Source organism: Cydia splendana, chromosome 16 (genome assembly GCF_910591565.1).
Source record: "Cydia splendana chromosome 16, ilCydSple1.2, whole genome shotgun sequence".
Classification (NCBI taxonomy): Eukaryota; Metazoa; Arthropoda; class Insecta; order Lepidoptera; family Tortricidae; genus Cydia; species Cydia splendana.
In genome coordinates, this window is record NC_085975.1 from 2,674,281 (window position 1) to 2,695,812 (window position 21,532).

Below are 21,532 nucleotides of genomic sequence, written 5' to 3' on the forward strand. Positions count from 1 at the left end.
GTGCCCTCGTGAGGGTGCCCAACACGCAGGCAGCGTTCCCGCTCTGGATTGCGATGGAAATTATGATATTCCTACTAATATTATAAATGTGAAAGTAACTTCGTCTGTCTGTCTGTACCTACCTCTTCACGCTTAAACCGCTGAACCGTCCCCATTTTCCTCTCTGGATATTGACATTATGGAAATCGGGTTCAAGGAAGCACTGTTGTCCCCACTTTATTGATTCTAACTAACTCTGGATATAAATTCATGCCCGAAATGCTTCGTAGAACTACTTATAAGACACGGGAAAACCCCGACCCGAATTTAGCGTGGTTACACTAGTTGAATACCAATGAAATTTAAGTAATATTTCACTTTAAATCTTCGCAATGGCAATCGGGAAAAGGTCGACAAAATTTTGTAATTCAATGCAAGTACTTAACTAAATAAGGTAATATAATATTATAAATGCGAAAGTAACTGTTTGTCAACTATTTCTTCACGCTTAGAGAGAGAAGGGGGAGGCCTATGTTCAGCAGTGGACGTCTTATGGCTGAGATGATGATGATGATGAGAGAGCTTTAAGGCGCGCTTTTCACATTGTCCTGTCCGATGTCGGATGTCGCACACAACCAGAAAGAAAATTTTTAGAAACTACCTTACTGGGGCCTGGCATACCTGGGGCCTGGGGGCTGGTTGGTCCTCCAACGCGTGCTCACGTGCTCCCGGTACTGAGTTTGTATGGCGAGAACCGGGAATTCCCGGTTCCGGTACTGTATTTGCATAGAAAGTACCGTGAGCACTCCCTAGTGCCGACCAATCTTCGACTTAAAAATATGTAACTGACCTGTTTTACCACGTGAACCGTTGAGTTACGAACTCGCTTACCTGTTACAATGTATAATTGAAAAACATATACTTAGGTACTTTTGACGATTCAAAAGAGACTGTAAAATCCTACTTGATTAATTGACATTTTATTCTACTCTATACTATACACAATTTACAAGCCCCAAGCCCGCTCCACACTCGTGTTCGCGGCTTCGCGCCGCGATTCGCGCACGAGTGTGGAGCGGGCTTAGAATGATAACGTCCAGCACTCTCAGCGCCCCCTATTGGTGGAGCTCCAGCCTCTACCATTAATTAGCCATGAATATCACTTGTTCTGCAGCTGTTCTGTTGCTACGCTGACTCACACGCTTAAGACCGAATTACGGAAAGTGTTCCGTACCTCTCTGTATCTTTAGGTATTTAAATAAAAGTAAACAGACAATTTGTACTTACATTTACGGGCAGTTAAAGCCTGACAACAGTTTATTTGACCCTCGCCATTTTGCGGATTTTCAATGGTACTAATTTCTTTTACTGGCAACAAGTACTCTTTTGACAACGAACGTTGGATGTCATCGAATGTCACCGATGTAAACAAACGGAAAATATCTACGAATATATTCAAATATAAACGGTTTTATTACAAAAATGCCAAAAAAATTACCAAAGATTCGAAAAAAATTGTAGTGAATGCAAACAAATACTTACAGCTTAAAAAAGACGAAGGATTACATAGCATTCCAATAAACAATGTTTTAAAGTTGGTTGTTGACATGACCGGTATTGACATTTTATAGTGCGGTTTTATTGAACTGGTTAGTTGTTTGGTTTAAACTTTAATATTTCATTTAAGGTTTATGTAGATCGATGATAAAAATCCTATAATCGAATTGGAGACTGAACGTTTTATAATCGAGGTTGGTGGTCCTGAAAGCGACACAACATCTGATGAAAATCAGACTTCGTCAGAGTCACAAAACGAAGAATATATAAATATTGAATAGTTAGAATCAGATTTTGACGAATAGGTAAATTGAAAGAACCGAATTCTCTGTAAGCAATGTTTTGACATTATTCGAGTATCAACATGAAGCCAATGCTCACTACCCCGACTATACATGACGTACGCACATTATTGCCATACGTAAGCTGTTTGCAGCGACACTATCTCAGGGTTAAATAAACTGTTGTCAGGCTTTATAACATTTATTGGTTAACCAACCAAATACAAAACCGCTTTGATCTGTCACTGAACGACCTACCTACACTATTTGATCATGTAATGTTTTCATGTATACCCTCAACTGGCTTCAGGAGCCATTTGAGGGTAGATTTTGTTTACTTTTATTTAAATACCTAAAGATACAGACATACTGATTTATGTCACGAGAAGCCACGTAAATAATAGTAACTTAACATTTCTCATGGAATACACGCCCCGTGCTGCTTGCATTGCAGCTGCTTGCTGCATGCTTTTGACATGATATTGGCCATGCCATAGGCATTGCTAGCATGGGATGCTCTCAAAGCTCCCCATGCTAGCGCTGGTACCTACCTATGTAACCCTTCTCATAAACTACTATCTCAGAAGCAGATATAAAGAAGTTTAGAAGCATTTGAGTATTTAAGTGCTTTTAAACTAGTGCGAGAGTAAAATAGACTATACAGAGGCAGATAACGGAATTTCGATTATCGCGGAAGGTCCTTAGCGCTAAGGGTCGGTTGCACCAAACCGTCTTCACTAAATTTTATTGTATGTGAAGTTTCATAGATCTCTGCTGTATGCATGACGTTGATTTGTTTATTTGTTTGTTTATTTGTTTATTTATTAGGATCACCAACAGAAGATACAATTTACATACTAAATATAAGTAACATACTAAGAGGGCACATTTATTATTGCTCCCCCACTTACAGGCAATCACAGCATGCATTAAGTATTATAATGTATAATTTACACATTCAAGTTAACACTCAAGAAAAAACTAAGTAAGTATAAGTTACAATAATTAGAATAAGTCACTATAAAATACTAATTAACAACTCAATATTAACAATAATTTTTCCACACAACGTAACTAAGGTGAGTTAGACGAGCTAGCTGAGGTTGCCAGCAGATAATAATTTGTTTTTAAATGAGGCTTCACTGTCGTGAAACACATCCAGTGAGGGGACAATGTTAGCATGCTTGTTGTATAGGCGAGCCAGGCGAGGCAGAGGGGAGTGAGCTAATAGGTTAGTTCGACTACGACGCACATAGAGTAAGGCACAAGGATAACGTGGCAAACGAGACGGCACTTTTAGCCCTATCTGACTAACCATATGCATACAATCAATCTTGTCGTTTAGAAGCTTATGCATGAACATCAGGTCCAGCGTACTACGCCTACTACTAAGAGATATTAATTTAAATTGTTTAAGTCTTGTATTATATCCTTGGCGGCCTGTTCCAAAGCGATACGCAAGATGTCTAGTAAATCGTTTTTGCAGTCGTTCAATCCTTTCAATATGTACTTTGTAACTAGGATTCCAGATAATGCTACAGTACTCTAGTTTACTTCTTACAAAACAGTTAAAGAGGGTCACCATTGTTGAACATTCTTTAAACTCCCTAGCACATCTTAACACAAACCCTAGAGATTTAAAGGCAGCATTTATTGTTTTATCTACATGACTCACAAAACGTAATTTGCTGTCCATTGTGACACCCAAGTCTCTTATTTCATTGACTTCCTGCAAAGCCTTGTTGAGAATGAAGTATTTTGATGGTATAGGATTTTGTTTCCGATTAAATTTTATGTGGTAACATTTACTAGGGTTCAGAACCATTTTGTTAGTCCTACACCACTTTACTAATACGTCCACGTCCTCTTGTAACAGATGGACGTCCGACGGATTTTTTATTACCCGTACCAATTTTAGATCATCCGCAAACAGCGATACAGCCGAATTATTGAACTCATAGGTAATGTCGTTAATAAATATGTTAAAAAATAATGGCCCCAAATTAGACCCCTGCGGTACACCGGAGAGTGCCGTGTAGCAGTCAGACTGAGTGCCTTCAATTACCACAGTTGAAGGTCTGCCCTGAAGGTAAGACTGGCACCAATTAAGTAACCTACCTGTAATGCCGAAATTGTGCAATTTATTAATTAAGATTTTGTGATTAACCTTATCAAAAGCCTTCGAAAAGTCAGTGTAAACCGCGTCTACCTGATGACCACCATCGACAGCTTCTGTAAGGTCAGTGACGTAGCTAAAAAGATTTGTACAAGTCGATCGCTTGGGCATAAACCCATGTTGATATGGAGAGAGCCCGCCTTTAACCTGATCAAATAGTGCAGCATACACCAGCCTCTCGAACACTTTGACCACCGAAGACAATATGGAAACGGGTCTATAATTTGCAACTAATTCCCGACGGCCGCTTTTAAATACCGGAATAACTCTGGCTCGTTTCCACGCTGATGGGAATAACCCTGACTTTAGAGATGCATTATATATAATCATAAGTGGCATGGAAAGTGACTTCGCGCATCATCAGTCTGTTAACCGTGGTTGGTGCAACTGGCCCTAAGTATTTTAAAAACTACATATTTAGAAAATGTAGCCGGTCAAACAAGTCTGTCAGTAACAAAAGGCGCGAAATTCAAATTTTCTATGGGAAGATTATCTTTCGCGCCTACATTTTAAATTTTTTTAAATTGCTGTTTTTTTTTCTACTGACGGAAAAATGGCTTGACAGTCTATATTAACACCTAACATAGGCTAAACTCCAAGGTCAACGTGTATGGCCCTTATAAAATTTCACATTACACGTCACATGCCACCACATTTGCCCTTTACCCAGTCCAAAATCAACGCACCTAGGGTATAATAAGTAGCACGAAACGCATTATGACGGGGGTGACCTTTATAATGGTCTGTATCATGCTGAGAATGTTTTAAAATCTCCACTTTATCACAGTACCTTAAAGTTGCGATTACAAAAAAATTAGTTGAATAAGATATGAGCTTGCGAAAGTTAGGTCGTTTAGCCTCGGTCACCCTACAATCGCAGTTCTCGGAACTAGCGTGTCGCCACGGCCTCGTATGCCAAAATTTGTCTAGAACCACTAAGCATCATAAATTTTAAATTATCTACTTAAAAATAATGTTGAAACTAATTGTTATCAATTTTATGTAAGGAGTCCATTAAAGCAGTTATTATTTTTATCATAGCCTTTGTAATGATGTTTTTAATAATTATAAACACAGTATTTCAATACTTTGAGCCTGTTAGCGCCATCTATTGACGAGTAGTTTCCATACGAGTTCTAATGTTATTTTAGTGCCATCTAGGTTTGGGTAGCAATATTATTCTTTTTTTTAATTTTTGAACTAATTTTAATGGACCATGGAATTAACGCGAGTAAGCTTTAAATCGAAACCTTTATTTGCAAAGAAATAGTAGTAATTTCATTTCATGGCAAAAAGTCTTTTAAATTAATAATTATTACTTTCATTTTGTGCAGGATATCAAATCAATGATGATTAAACTATGATTTGTTCTTGAGAGTGTGAAATGCAGTGAAATGGCTTCAATCAACTTAAATAAAAGCTCTTTTTTTCGACTGGTCACTTTTCTTACGATTGTTTATGGCTTAACAAAACATGTATCAATTGAGTTTACACCTTATTCCATTGATAAAGGACTTATTTTTAAACTTCGTTGACTAAGCAAAAACCGGTATATTTTGTTACGTGGCAGCACTAGTCTGTTGTCTATGGTTCAACGTTTGACTGACGTTTGGTGGACGTATCCGGCCCACGAAAGGGCCTTTTTCAAGCGTACGCCATTGTTGGCGTATGGTGGTTTATTTTATTGAAAGTAGAATCTAAAACCATCCAAAATGGTGAGTATTTATCTTCATAATCGTGTTCATAAAAGTGATACGGTGCATATATATTAACGTTTCGCGAGTTTATTTTTGGTATTTCTTTAAAAACGGGGAAATAAAACTTGGTTCTTCTCACGACCGTCTTTGTAGTTCGATGACGTATTTCCCCGATATCGGTGCAAATCTCTCTAAGTGCCAGTGATTAAACCTAAACTGAAGCTGAAGATTTGGACCTTTTAAAGAAAACATCGGAGTTTTATTTACGTTAAAAATGAAACGTGCGTGTGACAGTGCATGCCCATCTGTGTTGTGGTCAAGACTTGGCGATATGTTGACGTGTTTTCTGGTTTGCGCAGGTGAATTTCACCGTAGACGAGATCCGCGGGATGATGGACAAGAAGCGGAACATCCGCAACATGTCCGTCATCGCTCACGTCGACCACGGCAAGTCGACGCTGACGGACTCGCTGGTCTCAAAGGCCGGTATTATTGCTGGAGCCCGCGCCGGAGAGACCCGTTTCACCGACACCCGCAAGGATGAACAGGACAGATGCATCACCATCAAGTCTACGTGAGTTGCTTCTATCAAATAACCTTTGTCGTATGTGACCATTATTATTACTTTGCAGGAGTCATCCAACTTGGATTTAAGTCAACTGGCAAGGACAAAGACCATGACAAACAACGGTAACGGGTACCAGTAATTAGGTTTAACTGCACCACAAAATCAATACCATACCTGTCACTGCATTTGATAGTTGCATTTACATTGTGCAATAAAAAACAAACAATATCGCTTCAAATGATGAATGTTCTTACCATTTAAAGCCGAATACCATTGAAGATCTTTAGAACGGCCATCTGACAATTTTTTTTTTATAAAAATTTACTTTCGAATTCTAACCTCAAAACTAACACATGCTACTTTCTCCAGCGCTATTTCCATGTTCTTCGAGCTCGAAGAGAAGGACATGGTGTTCATCACCAACCCAGACCAGGGCGAGAAGGGCGAGAAGGGATTCTTGATTAACTTGATTGACTCGCCCGGGCACGTTGACTTCTCCTCTGAAGTGACGGCCGCGCTCCGTGTCACCGATGGTGCTTTGGTCGTAGTCGACTGTGTATCTGGTGAGTATTGATATTCCATGTTGTTTAGTGGTTCTTAACCTTTCAGTGATGAGGGACTACTTGACAAAATTATTCTTATGCCAGGGTCCACCAAATGTTTGGAAATTAATAAATGTCGACAGGGTTGTTTGGAGCATTAATTTGCAGACCACTATTTAAGAATGACTGCTGTAGTTTCATGATATAAGATAGCTACAGGGTGCTCTTTCTCCAACAACTAATTGAGACAATTCTAAAAAACCCAAACGCAATTAGGTTGCATTGTTTTATCACAGAGTTCCTATGGCCACCTCCCGTCTCCATCATCAGATTAATGCCATGGTACCATAATATTGCATTGTCACTCGACTTACACTCTTATGCAAATTTTCACCTTCATCGGAAACCAGGAAGTGGGTCAAATTTAACTAGCAAAATTTGACCCGTACAAACATACTACATACAATGCAAGTTAAGTAAAAGCTTGTAAAAAAGCAATACAACTTCAAATGATGATTGTTCTTACCATTAAAAACTGAATTTCCATTGATGATCTTCAGAACGGCCATCTGAGTTAAAAATAATTTCCACAAACAATACTCAACCAAAGAATCTATATTGAACAGTATCTATCCTCCAGGTGTGTGTGTACAAACCGAGACTGTGCTCCGCCAGGCCATCGCGGAGCGCATCAAGCCCATCCTGTTCATGAACAAGATGGACCGTGCGCTGCTGGAGTTGCAGCTGGAGTCCGAGGAGCTCTACCAGACCTTCCAGCGTATTGTGGAGAACGTGAACGTCATCATCGCCACCTACAACGACGATGGTGGTCCCATGGGTAAGTCAAGTCTTTTATGTTAGATTTTTAGAAAGTATCATTCCTAATGGTGAAAGGTAAGAGTGGATGATGTGTTATGACTTATTATCCTTATTTTGGTTTGGGTAAATCATTGCAGGCAAGTTTGCTCATTAAATATTGCTCCGTTAGCAACAGTCCGCTTGAACAGTTAACAATTACGAGAAAATAGTAATATACAAGAAAATCACATGTATAGAATATGATCTACATACAGTCATATTCTGTCACTAGATTTGTCTTCGGGCATATACCTACTGAAGCATAGCTGTTAGCCTATTGTACCGAATGGTTATCAACATCTGTTAGTGACTCATGCATTTGTAAAGTATTGCATAGAATTTGAAGAACTCTGCTCGTTTTTACGAGACGCTGAAACATAGTTTGGGTATACAGTGAATAAAATTACAAGACTGCAGTGCCAATTTTTTTTTAAATATTAAACTGTCCATTCTGCTCAGTCCACTGTGAATTTTTAATTTTTTATATTTGAAAGACATTTAATAAACTTGCAACTGTTTATCTGTCCTACAAATGCCAAAGGACACGATTTTGTTGTTAACAGCTTTCTTTGTTATCACCACCTTGTTAGCGGATCGCGCGAGTGATAACGCCAAGGTCGCGTCAATGACTTGTAGTTACAATTGTTACAAATTGTTCGACATAACATGTTGTTCAACTTGTTAAATTGGGTTATGTTAAATGTGTTTTCCTTGAGTTTCATTTGGAACATAACAAGCGGCTCACACTTCAGAATGCTCCAATTCATCATCATCATATCAACCTATTTTGTCCCGCTGGGCTCAGTTCATAATGGGCACGATAGAGCCTTCCATTTAACTCATTCGTTAATTAACTTGACAAATCAGAAAAGAATACACAGCAAAAGAAATAGACTCGGAAATATACAAAAAATAAAATAAGCCATGATTGTAAAGGATTGGGCATGTTTGAATCTGGTTCACTTTCCAAGGCATTCCTGGTTACGGCTGGGACCTGACCACTCAAGACTAGTGTACTGAGAAAATTTACACCCCTAACAGATCTGATGGGTGTGCGCTGGGCACAGATAGGAATTAGTTGCATTCCTATGAATCATTCTCATCTGTCTCCGCCACATGTACTAGTGTGGGTACATGGGAATACATCCAACAGATTCCTCAAATTACACCCCCGGTATTTGTGGTTTAAAGAAGACGAGACATATTCGTACTACGTTTTTACTGTACATTGTGTCGCAGGTGAGGTCCGCGTGGACCCCAGCAAGGGTTCCGTCGGTTTCGGCTCCGGTCTCCACGGCTGGGCCTTCACGCTCAAGCAGTTCGCCGAGATGTACGCCGACAAGTTCAAGATCGACCTTGTCAAGCTCATGAACAGGTAATTAGTTGGCTCTAAATAAACCGCAGTTGAAGCTGGGAAACATGTAAACATAATAGAGATTACGTTTTAATATGTTACAAAGCGACATCATGATTTGAAGCAGCATGATGCTGCAGATCACCTTGTGCCGCCCAATGTACATTATCTTCATTAGAACAAACAAAACAGTAGTATTTCTTGTCTCGTAATTTTTTCTAACAAAAGCATATTAACCCAATTGGGGACGTAACTGTATTTAAAATAAATTATTTCAAACCATGCTTATAATAAAGCACCAGAAAATTAATAGAGAAACGTAGGCAGGATTTATTTTTAGACACAATTTTATAAATCGTCCAGCTAGAATCATAAAGAGTAGGTTACTTGACTGTGACGTCATTTGCTAGTGTTTCAAATAAATTCCATAGTGGCAAATCGTTTTGACAATTCAAAAAAAGAAATAAATGTGACTAGTAGTCAAATACCCTATTAAATATTTAAAAATAAAACTATACTCAATTTTTTATTTTTAAATTTACTATACTCAAAACTTTCCTTAGTTATAACTTTGATAGGTGAGCGGCACAATGAAAAATTATTTTATGGTCACGGTCAGATTCATGTCAATATCTTACGCAGTAAACTATGTATCTGTAATTAACACTTCAGTGATGAGATAAATTATCTCTAATTTACAGTAATAACTAGATTTATATTTATTGAATCAAGTTATATAACATTACAGCTTGCGCCAAAGCGTTACATAGATTCATAACTTAAAACTAACTTACATCTACGAACATCTGTCTTTCATCCTTTCAAGCACTCCCTTTCACTCAGATATCAGCCTCCCTATCCCTGTCGCAAACAAATCACTCGGGCAGTGCTGTGAGTAAGGGGTTGGCGAGCGCAGTTGCGCGCAGTACGGGGGAGTGTACGCGCAGACGAGTGCGCGTGTGCATTATGGCCAATAGATTGTTTAATTCAAATTGAAAGTAACATTTGTGACAACAACCATAGAAAAGGGTCCTTATGCACATGAAGTATAAGAACCCTTCTCTGATGGAAAGCCACATTTGAAACTTGTGATTTGTTTATCAAAGTAGGTTGTTCACTATATTTCGTCCCGTTGATACTGGGTAAAGATTTCTGTTCTATACACCAGCGGCAAAAAGGACGAACATTATTTATTCGTCCCGTTGATACTGGGTAAAGACTGTTCTATACACCGGCGGCAGAAAAGGACGAACATTATAAATATGATTTTCAATATGTGGATGTTAACCTTCAGAAACAAAAAAATAATAATACTATTTTTTTTTATCTTAATTTTTTAACAGAGTAACTTATTTGAACCAGTTCAATCTACATTTTCTGTGCTGGATGTCTAATGAATGAATGAATGAAAATGAATGTTGAATTTACTTTTTAGACCCAAAATATAGCAATAATCACTGAACAGGAGTTGTCGTTCTAATATTATGGAAGAGTAACAGAGAGACATTACCGTTTCGTTCGCTACGGCGCAAATGATTGGCATCTTGGCTAGGGCCCTCAAATTCGTGCCATCATCCACATTATTAACTGACAAGTTGGTTGTCCAGTCGAAGTATTTAGCAGATGGCGCCAGCATAGCGTGCCCTGTCAATCCCTATATGCCTGGATTGAGCCAAACCTCATAGAACTCAACTAGAGAAAGGGGCAAGCTATGATGGTGCCATCTGTGCAAACCTTTGACAGTTGCCAACCCCATTCGTAAACATTGCAAACGCGTTTATATTCAACATTCAATTTATTCCATACATATCCACAGACTGTGGGGTGAGAACTTCTTCAACGCCAAGACCAAGAAGTGGGCGAAGCAGAAGGACGGAGAGAACAAGCGGTCGTTCTGCATGTACGTGCTGGACCCCATCTACAAGGTGTTCGACGCCATCATGAACTTCAAGAAGGAGGAGATTGACTCCCTGCTCAAGAAGATCGGAGTCACCATCAAGCACGAGGATGCTGACAAGGACGGCAAGGCCCTCCTCAAGGTAACACACAGTCATTCATTACCATACCCTGGGGTTTTAGATGCGGAAATGTTTTACAAAAGCCAAAAAATGGGTAAAAGCTGTCAGAATGGACTATTTTAACAATATTAAACACATTTTGAGCTTTCCACCTATGTTTCACCTTTTCGACGCCGTATCAAACACAAAATTAAAGCTGTTTCTCGGACGCCACGTCACTGAGGTATCAAAACTGAAATCGAACTTTATGCATATGCACGTAGGTCTGGTTGCTCTGTGGTCTGTGACGGATTAATCGGTCTTTGGCGTTGGACCTACGGTGCGGATATATCGGTCATTGGCGTCCAAAAGGTTAATTCGCAGTTTGGTAACTATTTTACATTAAAAAATAATACAGGAACCTATTCACCCATCCAAAACCCCCAGGGGTATGATCATTCATTACTCTTTTTCCAGATTCTATTGAATGCTATTATTATAGCAAGATTCAAAAGGCAATGTCTAATTTTCACTATTGATTGTTTTGTCTTAATCTGTCATTTTAACCTATGTATTTGTAAGAAAGGGATGAAACATAGGGGGCAAATCGTAATCACATTGAATAGTTTGAAAAAGGTTTATTTTGCTACAGTTGCATAAGCTGCAGTTGACTAAAATCCAGTCCCAAGTGTTGCCGGTTACTTGCAATAGGTTTCTGGGTGTCAAAGTGGACTTACAGCATCAGTCTTTCTGGAATTGGTTGTAAACTATGTAGCTTATGACCCCATTAATGAAAGATACACTTTAAGATTTAAATATTTTAAATTAACCAGTAGGTATTAAAACATATATCTTATCATAGTTAACTTAGCAAATCTAGCCTTAAGATATCTATATTTTTAGGATTCCGTACCCAAAGGGTAAAAACGGGACCCCATTACTAAGACTCCACTGTCCGTCAGTCTGTCTGTCACCAGGCTGTATCTCATGAACCGTGATAGCTTGACAAATTTTCACAGATGTATTTCTGTTGCCGCTATAACAACAAATACTAAAGAGTACGGAACCCTCGGTGGGCGAGTCCGCTCGCACTTGTTTGGTTTTTTTAGAAATTGTCTCCTCTAAACGCCCTTCAGTCCTTGTACAAATATTAAATTGATAATGTTTTGTTTTGTACAGGTTGTGATGAGGTCGTGGCTGCCCGCCGGAGAGGCGCTGCTTCAGATGATTGCCATCCACCTGCCGTCGCCCGTGGTGGCCCAGAAGTACCGTATGGAGATGTTGTACGAGGGACCCCATGACGATGAAGCCGCCATCGGTATCAAGGTAAACATTATTAACACACATTTATAATCTTTCAGGAAAGTGAGTGGTAAACATAGACTGGGAATCCTCTAGACCGAGTTTAGAGCAATTATTTCATGAAACCGATGCTGCCAAAAATACGGGGGTGCGGGGGACGAGGTGAGCGAGGTCCGGTGCCGTGATTGGTCCGTTCAAAGACACGGACGTCACACAAAGACACTTTCGACTCGAAAATGGAGTAAAACGCCTGGCAGAGGGGGTAGAGCTACTATGCTCAGTCTGGAGGATGTCTTGTCTGTGGTGGTAAAATTCCAGTCCTTTGAACGCCACGCCGGGCGCGGCGCGTCATCGTGAACCTTGTCAGAACGCACGAAGGTTGAAATTCGGCTGTAGCCGCGCGCGTCCGTTGACGCTTTGGCGGTTAAAAGGTCAAGGGGCTTATTTTAATTTCGTCTAAATCAGTCCCAAGTGTTGCCAGTTACTTTAGTAAGTTTCTGGGTGTCAAAGTGGACTTAAATTATTTCTTTCCGGAATTGGTTGTGAACTCTATAGCTTATGACCCCATTAATGGAAGAAACACCTTAAATCACATGTTAATAATGAGATGCATAAAACACATCCTAAATAGATATTCTAATTATTTCTTTGCGTTTCCAGACGTGCGACCCCGAGGCTCCCCTCATGATGTACGTGTCCAAGATGGTGCCGACCTCCGACAAGGGCCGTTTCTACGCCTTCGGCCGCGTGTTCTCCGGCAAGGTCATCACCGGACAGAAGGCCCGCATCATGGGCCCCAACTACCAGCCCGGCAAGAAAGAGGTAAACAAGCCAGTCATTCAAAATGGCGACCACATTCGCCATCTTGTTTTACTTGAAATGTGCCTGGCCAAAGTGCCGCGCTATAGCGCGCTGCCCGCTCCGGCGGCAGTGCGCCGGGACAGCGCGGCGGCGCCGGGCACAGAGTGTACTCGCCTGCTCGCTACGCTGCACACGGACCTCTATCCTTATGTCCCAGGACTGCTAGTTCCCGGGCAGGCGATACAACTATTATTTTAATTCATGTAAGCCCTAATACTTCATACAGTTTATTGACATGCTTAAAATACTAAATCTATTTTCTCTTTGTACAGGATCTGTATGAGAAGACCATCCAGCGTACCATCCTCATGATGGGTCGCTACGTGGAGGCCATCGAGGATGTGCCCTCTGGTAACATCTGCGGTCTGGTCGGAGTTGACCAGTTCCTGGTCAAGACTGGTACCATCACCACCTACAAGAACGCCCACAACATGAAGGTCATTATTCAATTAATAGTTCTGCAATACAGATTGCGTTTCTCAACTTATTCTCGTGAAATTGTATGAGCAGCTTCTATAATTTATGTAGAATTTTTTGTCAATTAAATTTTTAACAAGATTTCAAAATGTCAAAAAATGCGCAGTCTACAACGTAACTTGAGCCACACCACAAGCTTTCTGATTATAACAAGAATCCTCTTTGATATATACTCTTTACACCCGCCCAGATAGAATGATTCTTTTGAATTGGTACTTGGCAGAAGTCCTTTTTAAACACCCAAGTTTTAACCTTGTGAATATTTCCCCAGGTGATGAAGTTCAGCGTGTCGCCCGTGGTGCGCGTGGCCGTGGAGCCCAAGAACCCCGCCGACCTGCCCAAGCTGGTGGAGGGGCTCAAGCGTCTGGCCAAGTCCGACCCCATGGTGCAGTGCATCAACGAGGAGTCCGGCGAGCACATCGTCGCCGGCGCCGGAGAGCTGCATCTTGAGATCTGTCTGAAGGTAACACAACTGTCCTGAATATTATGGATCGTACAGAACTGTTTATCAAGCCAGGAGTGCATTGCATAAAGGTGCATCCACACTGCATTTAACTTTGGAGCAACACTGTCTAACACGGCTACATTGGGTAAGTTACCTTGTTACTTACTGTTACAGTGTTGCTCCATATTGCTTCACAAAAGTAAACTGGCGGTGTGAATGCACCTTGATGTAGTTTAATTAGGGGAAAAAATATGTTATTGGCTAATAATCCAGTGAAATTCTAGAATTTTGTAACGTGGCTCTTCGGCGTCAAATCCGGTAGTAGGAAGAAATATAGCTTAGATTGGATCTGGGGATCCGACCCTTTCCCCTCCCTGTTTGGGGGGTAGGCACGGTACGATGTCGTGGCAACCGCGCCAAATCAGCTTTGTTTGACCTTAGGAACAATCGTGCCAAGCGGCATCGCCTGAGTCAAAAGTGCATACTCACTGCACTCACTTAGCTTACGAGCTCAATTTAAAAAAATCTAAATTTTGAAAGCCTTTATCTCGGAAACTATTCAATCTACAGAGACAGTTCTAATCTCGTATTGTAGCCTTCTTTAAATCGTCTAAGGAAGGTACTATCAAAAACTAGTCCTTTAGGGTTAGAATCGCCCCAAACTAAACAAAAACCGAAATTTTCGCAGGTTTTTCGATTTTTGACAAAGTTGCGTTCGGCGCTAGAGGTCACCAACTTGGATTATTCATTGGACCAACATCATAAATAAGTCTGCAAAAAATCAGAACTACCGGATTTGACGCAAACGCTAAATGTATAATTTTACTGTATTATAACGCAGTTTTAAATTAATAACAATTTTAAGTGGATGTTTCTCTAATAAATATAGTATTCCACTAAAATGCTTCAACTCGTTATGCAAATGAGTCCCCGGTTTGTTAAAAGACCAATAATAATAGTTCTTTAGCAACTTGTTTATGTAAATGAACGTTGAAGTAATTTAATTAATTTGTTGTGTAGGATCTGGAGGAGGATCACGCCTGCATCCCGATCAAGAAGTCCGACCCCGTGGTGTCGTACCGCGAGACCGTGGCCGAGGAGTCCGATCAGATGTGCCTCTCCAAGTCGCCCAACAAGCACAACCGTCTCTTCATGAAGGCGCAGCCCATGCCCGACGGTCTGGCTGAGGACATTGATGACGTAAGCATAGAGTTAGCATTAGGGCTTCCAATACCGGGATCCCGTCTGTTTAAACGCATTTTTCATAACCGATATTTTTTAATGCAATACCGGGATCCCGGTATTTTAAAAAACAAGGAAAATGTGCCGATTTTACCGTTTAAAATCCAATAAAATGATTAAATTCGGCTGTATCAAGAAGATTACTTGGCCATTTAATTAAAGAAGATCATTTAATTGAAACAAGATTTGTGCATATGCGTTAGATAAATATTTGGCGATGAATTCTGATGTTCAGGATATGATATTAATATAATTAGTTCTTAAAATTATATCAAAAAGTAGAAAGACATTAAGCTAAGATAAAGACAGCAAGGAATTGTAGTATGGCAACCGATTTTTTGGTGGCAAATTTGAACAGTGTTGGCTGGTTTATTGAGTTGAACTAAAAATGTGACTGGTGAAGTCAACAAGGCGGATAAAATGATTGCCTACCTGGAGGGTTCACATAATTATTGCAGATGGCGATTATTGTTTAATATCCTAAGCTAAGGATATACATATCTGGTGTTACAGTGAGCCTTTTTTTATAAAACTCAAAAAAATTAAGCGATTCTTAGTCAATACCGGGATCCCGGTATTGATGATGACGGTTTCGGTATTAATACCGGTATTGAAAGAAGTCCGGTATTTGGAAGCCCTAGTTAGCATGTACCTTTTGCTGACGTCTGGCGGTCTAGCATGAGTTTCGTTCTCGCGCGAGAGTCCATACTTGAAGTCGCGCTAGATGAATGGAGTCTCGCGCGAGAACGCAACTCGTGCTGGCAGGTCTGAAGTTGGAAGTTATTTACACCCCCTTACTTCCATCCCTCCCAGTCCCTTATCTTCATTCTTTAAGGGCTGATTTCCAGGTTGAAGGTTTAAAAGGCTTGTGACTTGTGAATTGCTATTTGCCTCTCTTTCAAAAATCTCATTCAAATTTGATAAAAGATTTTTATAAAATGTGGCCCTTGTAAAAATAAGTAACTATTTTGTTTTGAATTAGTTGTTAAATATATCCAAAAGTGTTTAGTTGATGCATTAAAGAATAACAAGCATCCATCTGTTTGTGTGTTTAGTAGGAACATTTTTCATTTATAATATCTGTAATAATGTAATGTTGTTTTTTGTTGCATGTAGGGTAAAGTGAACCCCCGCGATGACTTCAAGACTCGCGCTCGCTACCTGTCGGACAAGTACGAGTACGACGTGACGGAGGCCCGTAAGATCTGGTGCTTCGGCCCCGAGGGCACGGGGCCCAACCTCATGGTGGACTGCTCCAAGGGAGTGCAGTACCTCAACGAGATCAAGGACTCCGTAGTGGCCGGGTTCCAGTGGGCAGCCAAGGAGGGCGTCATGGCCGAGGAGAACCTGCGTGGCGTGCGCTTCAACATCTACGACGTCACGCTACACACCGACGCTATCCACAGGTACGTTTCATATCCCCCTTCATAGCCGATTGTGCCCTGTCACAGAATAAATAATAGTAAAGATATGACAGCTAGGTGGCGCGAGCAGGCGTCCGTTCCGTGGCGGTGCGCGGCAACTACTATGGCTAGACACCAAAATTGGTGTGGGCCGCATGTTCTTGTAGCGACGCGACGAAATTGCGGAGTGAGCCACGCCTGGCCCTGTTCCATTATTTTTAAGCATCCCTTTGATCGCCACCGTGGCCATAGCAGACAAAGGCTACAGTATAAAATAATGAACCCTAACACATTCTAATTAGGTTTACTATTGTGTGTTATACAAAATAGTCACGGTGGTCAAGAGATTTTACTGTTCGTTTACAAGTAACAACGTTATTTGGGGACCCTGAAATTTATTTTGGGTAGTTGTTGAAATTGAAGTCTTTTCCAGTGTTTGTACAGTTAAAAGTTGTTACTAAAGAAGGCCCGCTGTCTAAAAAGCCTGCCTAAATAGTGTTTATTTTATAATATGGGCCTTGTTGCCTGATGTAAAATAATAAATAAATAAAAGCCAGATTACTATTTCTCTAGCACTTTCGCAACCAGGCAAAATTTCAAACAATACCCCAGAAACCGACAGTACTCGCTAGTCGGGCAACGACGTGCAACTCAATGCCGCACGCCGCGAACCCGCTAGTCGGGCAAGCGGCGGACGCTCAGGGCTGTGCCAAGTAACTTTCGTATAAGTACGTGGATAAAATTAAATCTGCTGTCTCATCTGTTTAGGCTCCCCGTTTTATCAATTATCACAATGCATTCAGTGGGGCAGTAGGAAATGATAAAATCACACAAAGCCAAATCATCAACAGGCAAAACCACAAAGTCCAGTAAGAAAGCAGAAATCACAGTTGTCCAAAAAACAAGCCGAGTCGTCAAAATGAAAATTAACACAACACAACAACGTCCGAAGCACATCACAAACCATTACGGAATGGCTCCGATTGCAATTTTACACCGAGACCGGGTTGAAAAAAAACCCGGGTCGCAAACTTCAAATAGATAAGGGATGGTAAACAACATCTCCAGGGTTAAGTGTATGATCACAGTAACTACATTCTTTTGTCAAAGAAGTTGCGACTTTATTGTATGTGTACGAACGTACTAATTATCGTAACTATTCAAAGCTACTTGTTACGTTTTGCTTCCACGCAGTTGCAGTGCAGTGCTGTTTTATGATGACTGACATATTGTCTTTTTCTGAGAACTGCCGCTTAGAAGTTAGAATGTTGTTAGGTACTTAGTTGAATTTCTTGGTTTATTTTTCCCGAATTTTGTTTCACAAAAATCATCCTATGAGTACTCATGAAATAGATGTATACCTATACTTACTAAATATTCGTAAACACAAATTAGGTTGTACGATTTACGAAAATTCTAACTCCTATATTGATACATACCCGTGTATGCAATTTCACGTAACCAACTAATAAGAATTTTTATTTTGTAATCGCATTAGGTAAAGTAAATAAAAATACAAAGTGAAGTAATAAAATATAATAATCAACTGTACCAACTTTTCGACCACATAATAATCAGAAGACTTACAATTTTTTCTGTTAGTGGCAGTGGCAGCCCTGAGGTAGTGAAGATGCAATGCTTGCCCGCCTGTCGGGCACTTCGGCGTCGCGTGTAGGTTTATAGCTCTTGCCCGACTAGCGGGTATGCCGGCATCTGAGTATTAATTTAATACTTGATCGAGATTGTCATAGCAAGTGTAATGTATTGCAGAGGTGGCGGTCAGATCATTCCAACGACGAGAAGATGCCTGTACGCGTGCCTGCTCACCGCGCAGCCGCGTCTCATGGAGCCCGTGTACCTGTGCGAGATTCAGGTAACATTGCCTCTGTCCTATCCACAATGTGTGATCCACTCGTATTTGAAACCAACCAATCTGAATTTTGTTCCTCAAGGTTGCATTCCAGAATTTAAATTGGTTGACAAAAAAAAAATGAAAAGCAAAAAGGAAATTAAAATACAAAAGTAGACTTCTACTAGTTAAGTCTATTGAAGGGTTTTTGGACGTGCACTTTTGCTTTCCATGTTTTTGTTGTGGCTTACAGTCCACTCCTGCATGGTTACCTACCCACGTTTATCCTGAGCGGGGCTAGCATGCCTGATGGCACCGCCTTTCCGAAACGTGGCAGATCGACAGTTCTTTGTTTAGGCATTGTAACCCGACATACACTTTGCCTGAATAGGGGGACTAACAGTATTTCAAATTATAACAAGAATTATTGGCACTAAGATTATTCAGAAGATTATAAGGGGAGGAAAAAAAATTGTTTACTCCATAAAACCTACCTGCATGGTGTGACCCCTGGGGCCTATTTCTCGTACGTTATTAGACTGATAATATTAGTCCATGAGCTAATACTTTTTACAAGTTTACAAGTTTGCGTTTCTCGAAGCTACACTTGTAAATTATTAGATACTAGTCACCAACTAATAAATATTAGCTAATAATAACAAGAGTAAATACTGTTTGGTTTCACAAAAGAGTACGCTAATAATTACACTTGTAAATTACATGCGTAAAGCTATTAAGCTCAAAAGGCTTGTAAAAACTATTAGCTAAATTTATTAGTAACCAATTTGTGAAAATGTGGTCTGATTCCGATAGTTCAGACGACGAAATAATAGTTATTCGTCGCCGCAGAGTTTTCCTTCCGAGGAATAACTACGAAATACTTCAAGGGGCCTTTGCATTTAATGAGTTCCGGCTGTCTAGTGTGAAACTGGAAGAGCAGATTTAGCCATTGGGCCTAGTTTAGAAAGACTTACGGAAAGAAATCAAGCTTTGTCGTCGAAGTTAATGATTCCTGTTACTTTACATTGGATGGGCACTGGAGCCCAATACCACGCAGTAGCCGATATGCACGGTATTTCGAAAAGTAGTGTATGTCGTGCTGTAAACTCAGTTGTGAATTCTATTGTGCAGGAAATGTTTCCAGATTTGGTTAAATGGCCAGAAAATATGGATCATTTCTTTATACAGTCAATTTTAGGTCCATTTTTATTATAATATTATGTTTTACTGAGTTATCCCGCTATTAGCGCAAAAGTGCACGTCAAACGACAGCAACAATACGCGGGAAGTTTTTCTTTTTAATTGGCCAAATGGCAAGGGTGGTGATGCATTAAGCCAAAGTACACCAATAATATTATTAGTCCGCTACTATTAGTGACTAGTCTAGTAAAATTATTTGAGAAACATAAAATATTAAAACTTGTAATTTTTACACTAGTAACTAATAACTAATAAACTCATAAACTAATAGTTACGAGAAATAGGCCCCAGTTCGTACAGTTGCCATCACATATATCAGAGTGGCTGATGTGCTAACAAATATCTGAACAAGCCTCTATTGTCAAAGCGGTAAAGTGTGTTCAAATGGCGATTATACAGCATACAATTTTTGTTATGTTAATAAGAGAAATATTGAAGTAAAAATTAAAAATTTTCTTTGGCATATCTATACAAATTTGACTTGTATTCTGCAGTGCCCTGAAGTCGCCGTGGGCGGCATCTACGGCGTGCTCAATCGTCGCCGTGGGCACGTGTTCGAGGAGTCGCAAGTGGCCGGCACGCCCATGTTCGTGGTGAAGGCGTACTTGCCCGTCAACGAGTCGTTCGGCTTCACGGCCGACCTGCGCTCCAACACCGGAGGCCAGGCCTTCCCGCAGTGCGTGTTCGACCACTGGCAGGTGCTGCCCGGCGACCCCTGCGAGGCCGGCAGCAAGCCCTACGCTGTTGTCCAGGTGAGACTTTACCAGTTTACCACGTCGTCATATTCATAAAACTATTCTATCGGCTTTGGTGTTTAAGAGTCACTAGAACTTAGAGGCCGTCATACAATCACAGTTTCGCTCTCATTGTCATTGACAACATGCTAAAATTAAATGAAACTTAGCATTAAGGTAAGTAACAAATACATGTACGTCTGCTATTAGTACGTCAGAAATTTTAAAAGAAAGAAAATCTAGCAAGTAGAAGTTCCACTCGCAAAACTTGTGTGAAAATTGTATGTCGGCAGCAAGTTCTTGTGACTCCTATTGCTTTTTGTAAATTGAAAATGTGCCTGGCCAAAGTGCCGCGCTATAGCGCGCTGGCCGCTCCGGCGGCAGTGCGCCGGGACAGCGCGGCGGCGCCGGGCACAGAGTGTACTCGCCTGCTCGCTACGCTGCACACGGACCTCTATCCTTATGTCCCAGGACTGCTAGTTCCCGGACAGGCGATACAATTATTATTGGGAGATAACTATATATGTAGGACATGTGATGTATTCAGATATTTGTACTGATCTATTACTATTTGTTCCGCAGGACACGAGGAAACGAAAGGGGCTGAAGGAGGGTCTCCCAGATGTAAATCAATACTTGGACAAACTGTAAACGTCGTAGCTAAAATAAATACAATCTGTACTGTAATATATGTAACGAAACCAGCGCACGTACATACACCACATTATACAATACTGTTTTACGTTTACAATTTTTATTCACCCCAGTTCTTATTTGTTTGCGCCTGTTTAAGTTTGTAAGTGTACGTTCAATAAAATATTGCTGGTCGATATACGCATTGTTAATATTCCGATATGAAGGGTGATACTAGATTTATGTTGTGGTATCACACACGATAGATGGGAACCTGAATTTTTCCTTTATTATACTGTAATGTAATTAATTTTTAAATTATAATTTTTCTATTGTAATGGCAGTTTCATTTGAAACGAGTTAGGGTATAGGCTCTT

General features: G+C 40.4%; 1 protein-coding gene across 1 annotated transcript; it reads left to right on the forward strand.

The window, feature by feature from the left end:
• Nucleotides 1-5,560: 5,560 nt before the first annotated feature.
• LOC134797971 (translation elongation factor 2) lies at nt 5,561-21,493 on the forward strand. Its single transcript, XM_063770308.1, has 15 exons — nt 5,561-5,708; nt 6,050-6,264; nt 6,628-6,821; nt 7,441-7,638; nt 8,898-9,033; nt 10,829-11,051; nt 12,189-12,335; nt 12,972-13,133; nt 13,445-13,609; nt 13,921-14,112; nt 15,115-15,294; nt 16,453-16,742; nt 18,510-18,612; nt 20,283-20,540; nt 21,105-21,493. The coding sequence occupies exons 1-15, from the start codon at nt 5,706-5,708 to the stop codon at nt 21,171-21,173; spliced, it is 2,535 nt and encodes an 844-aa protein (XP_063626378.1). The 5' UTR covers nt 5,561-5,705; the 3' UTR covers nt 21,174-21,493.
• The last annotated feature ends 39 nt before the right edge of the window (nt 21,494-21,532 follow it).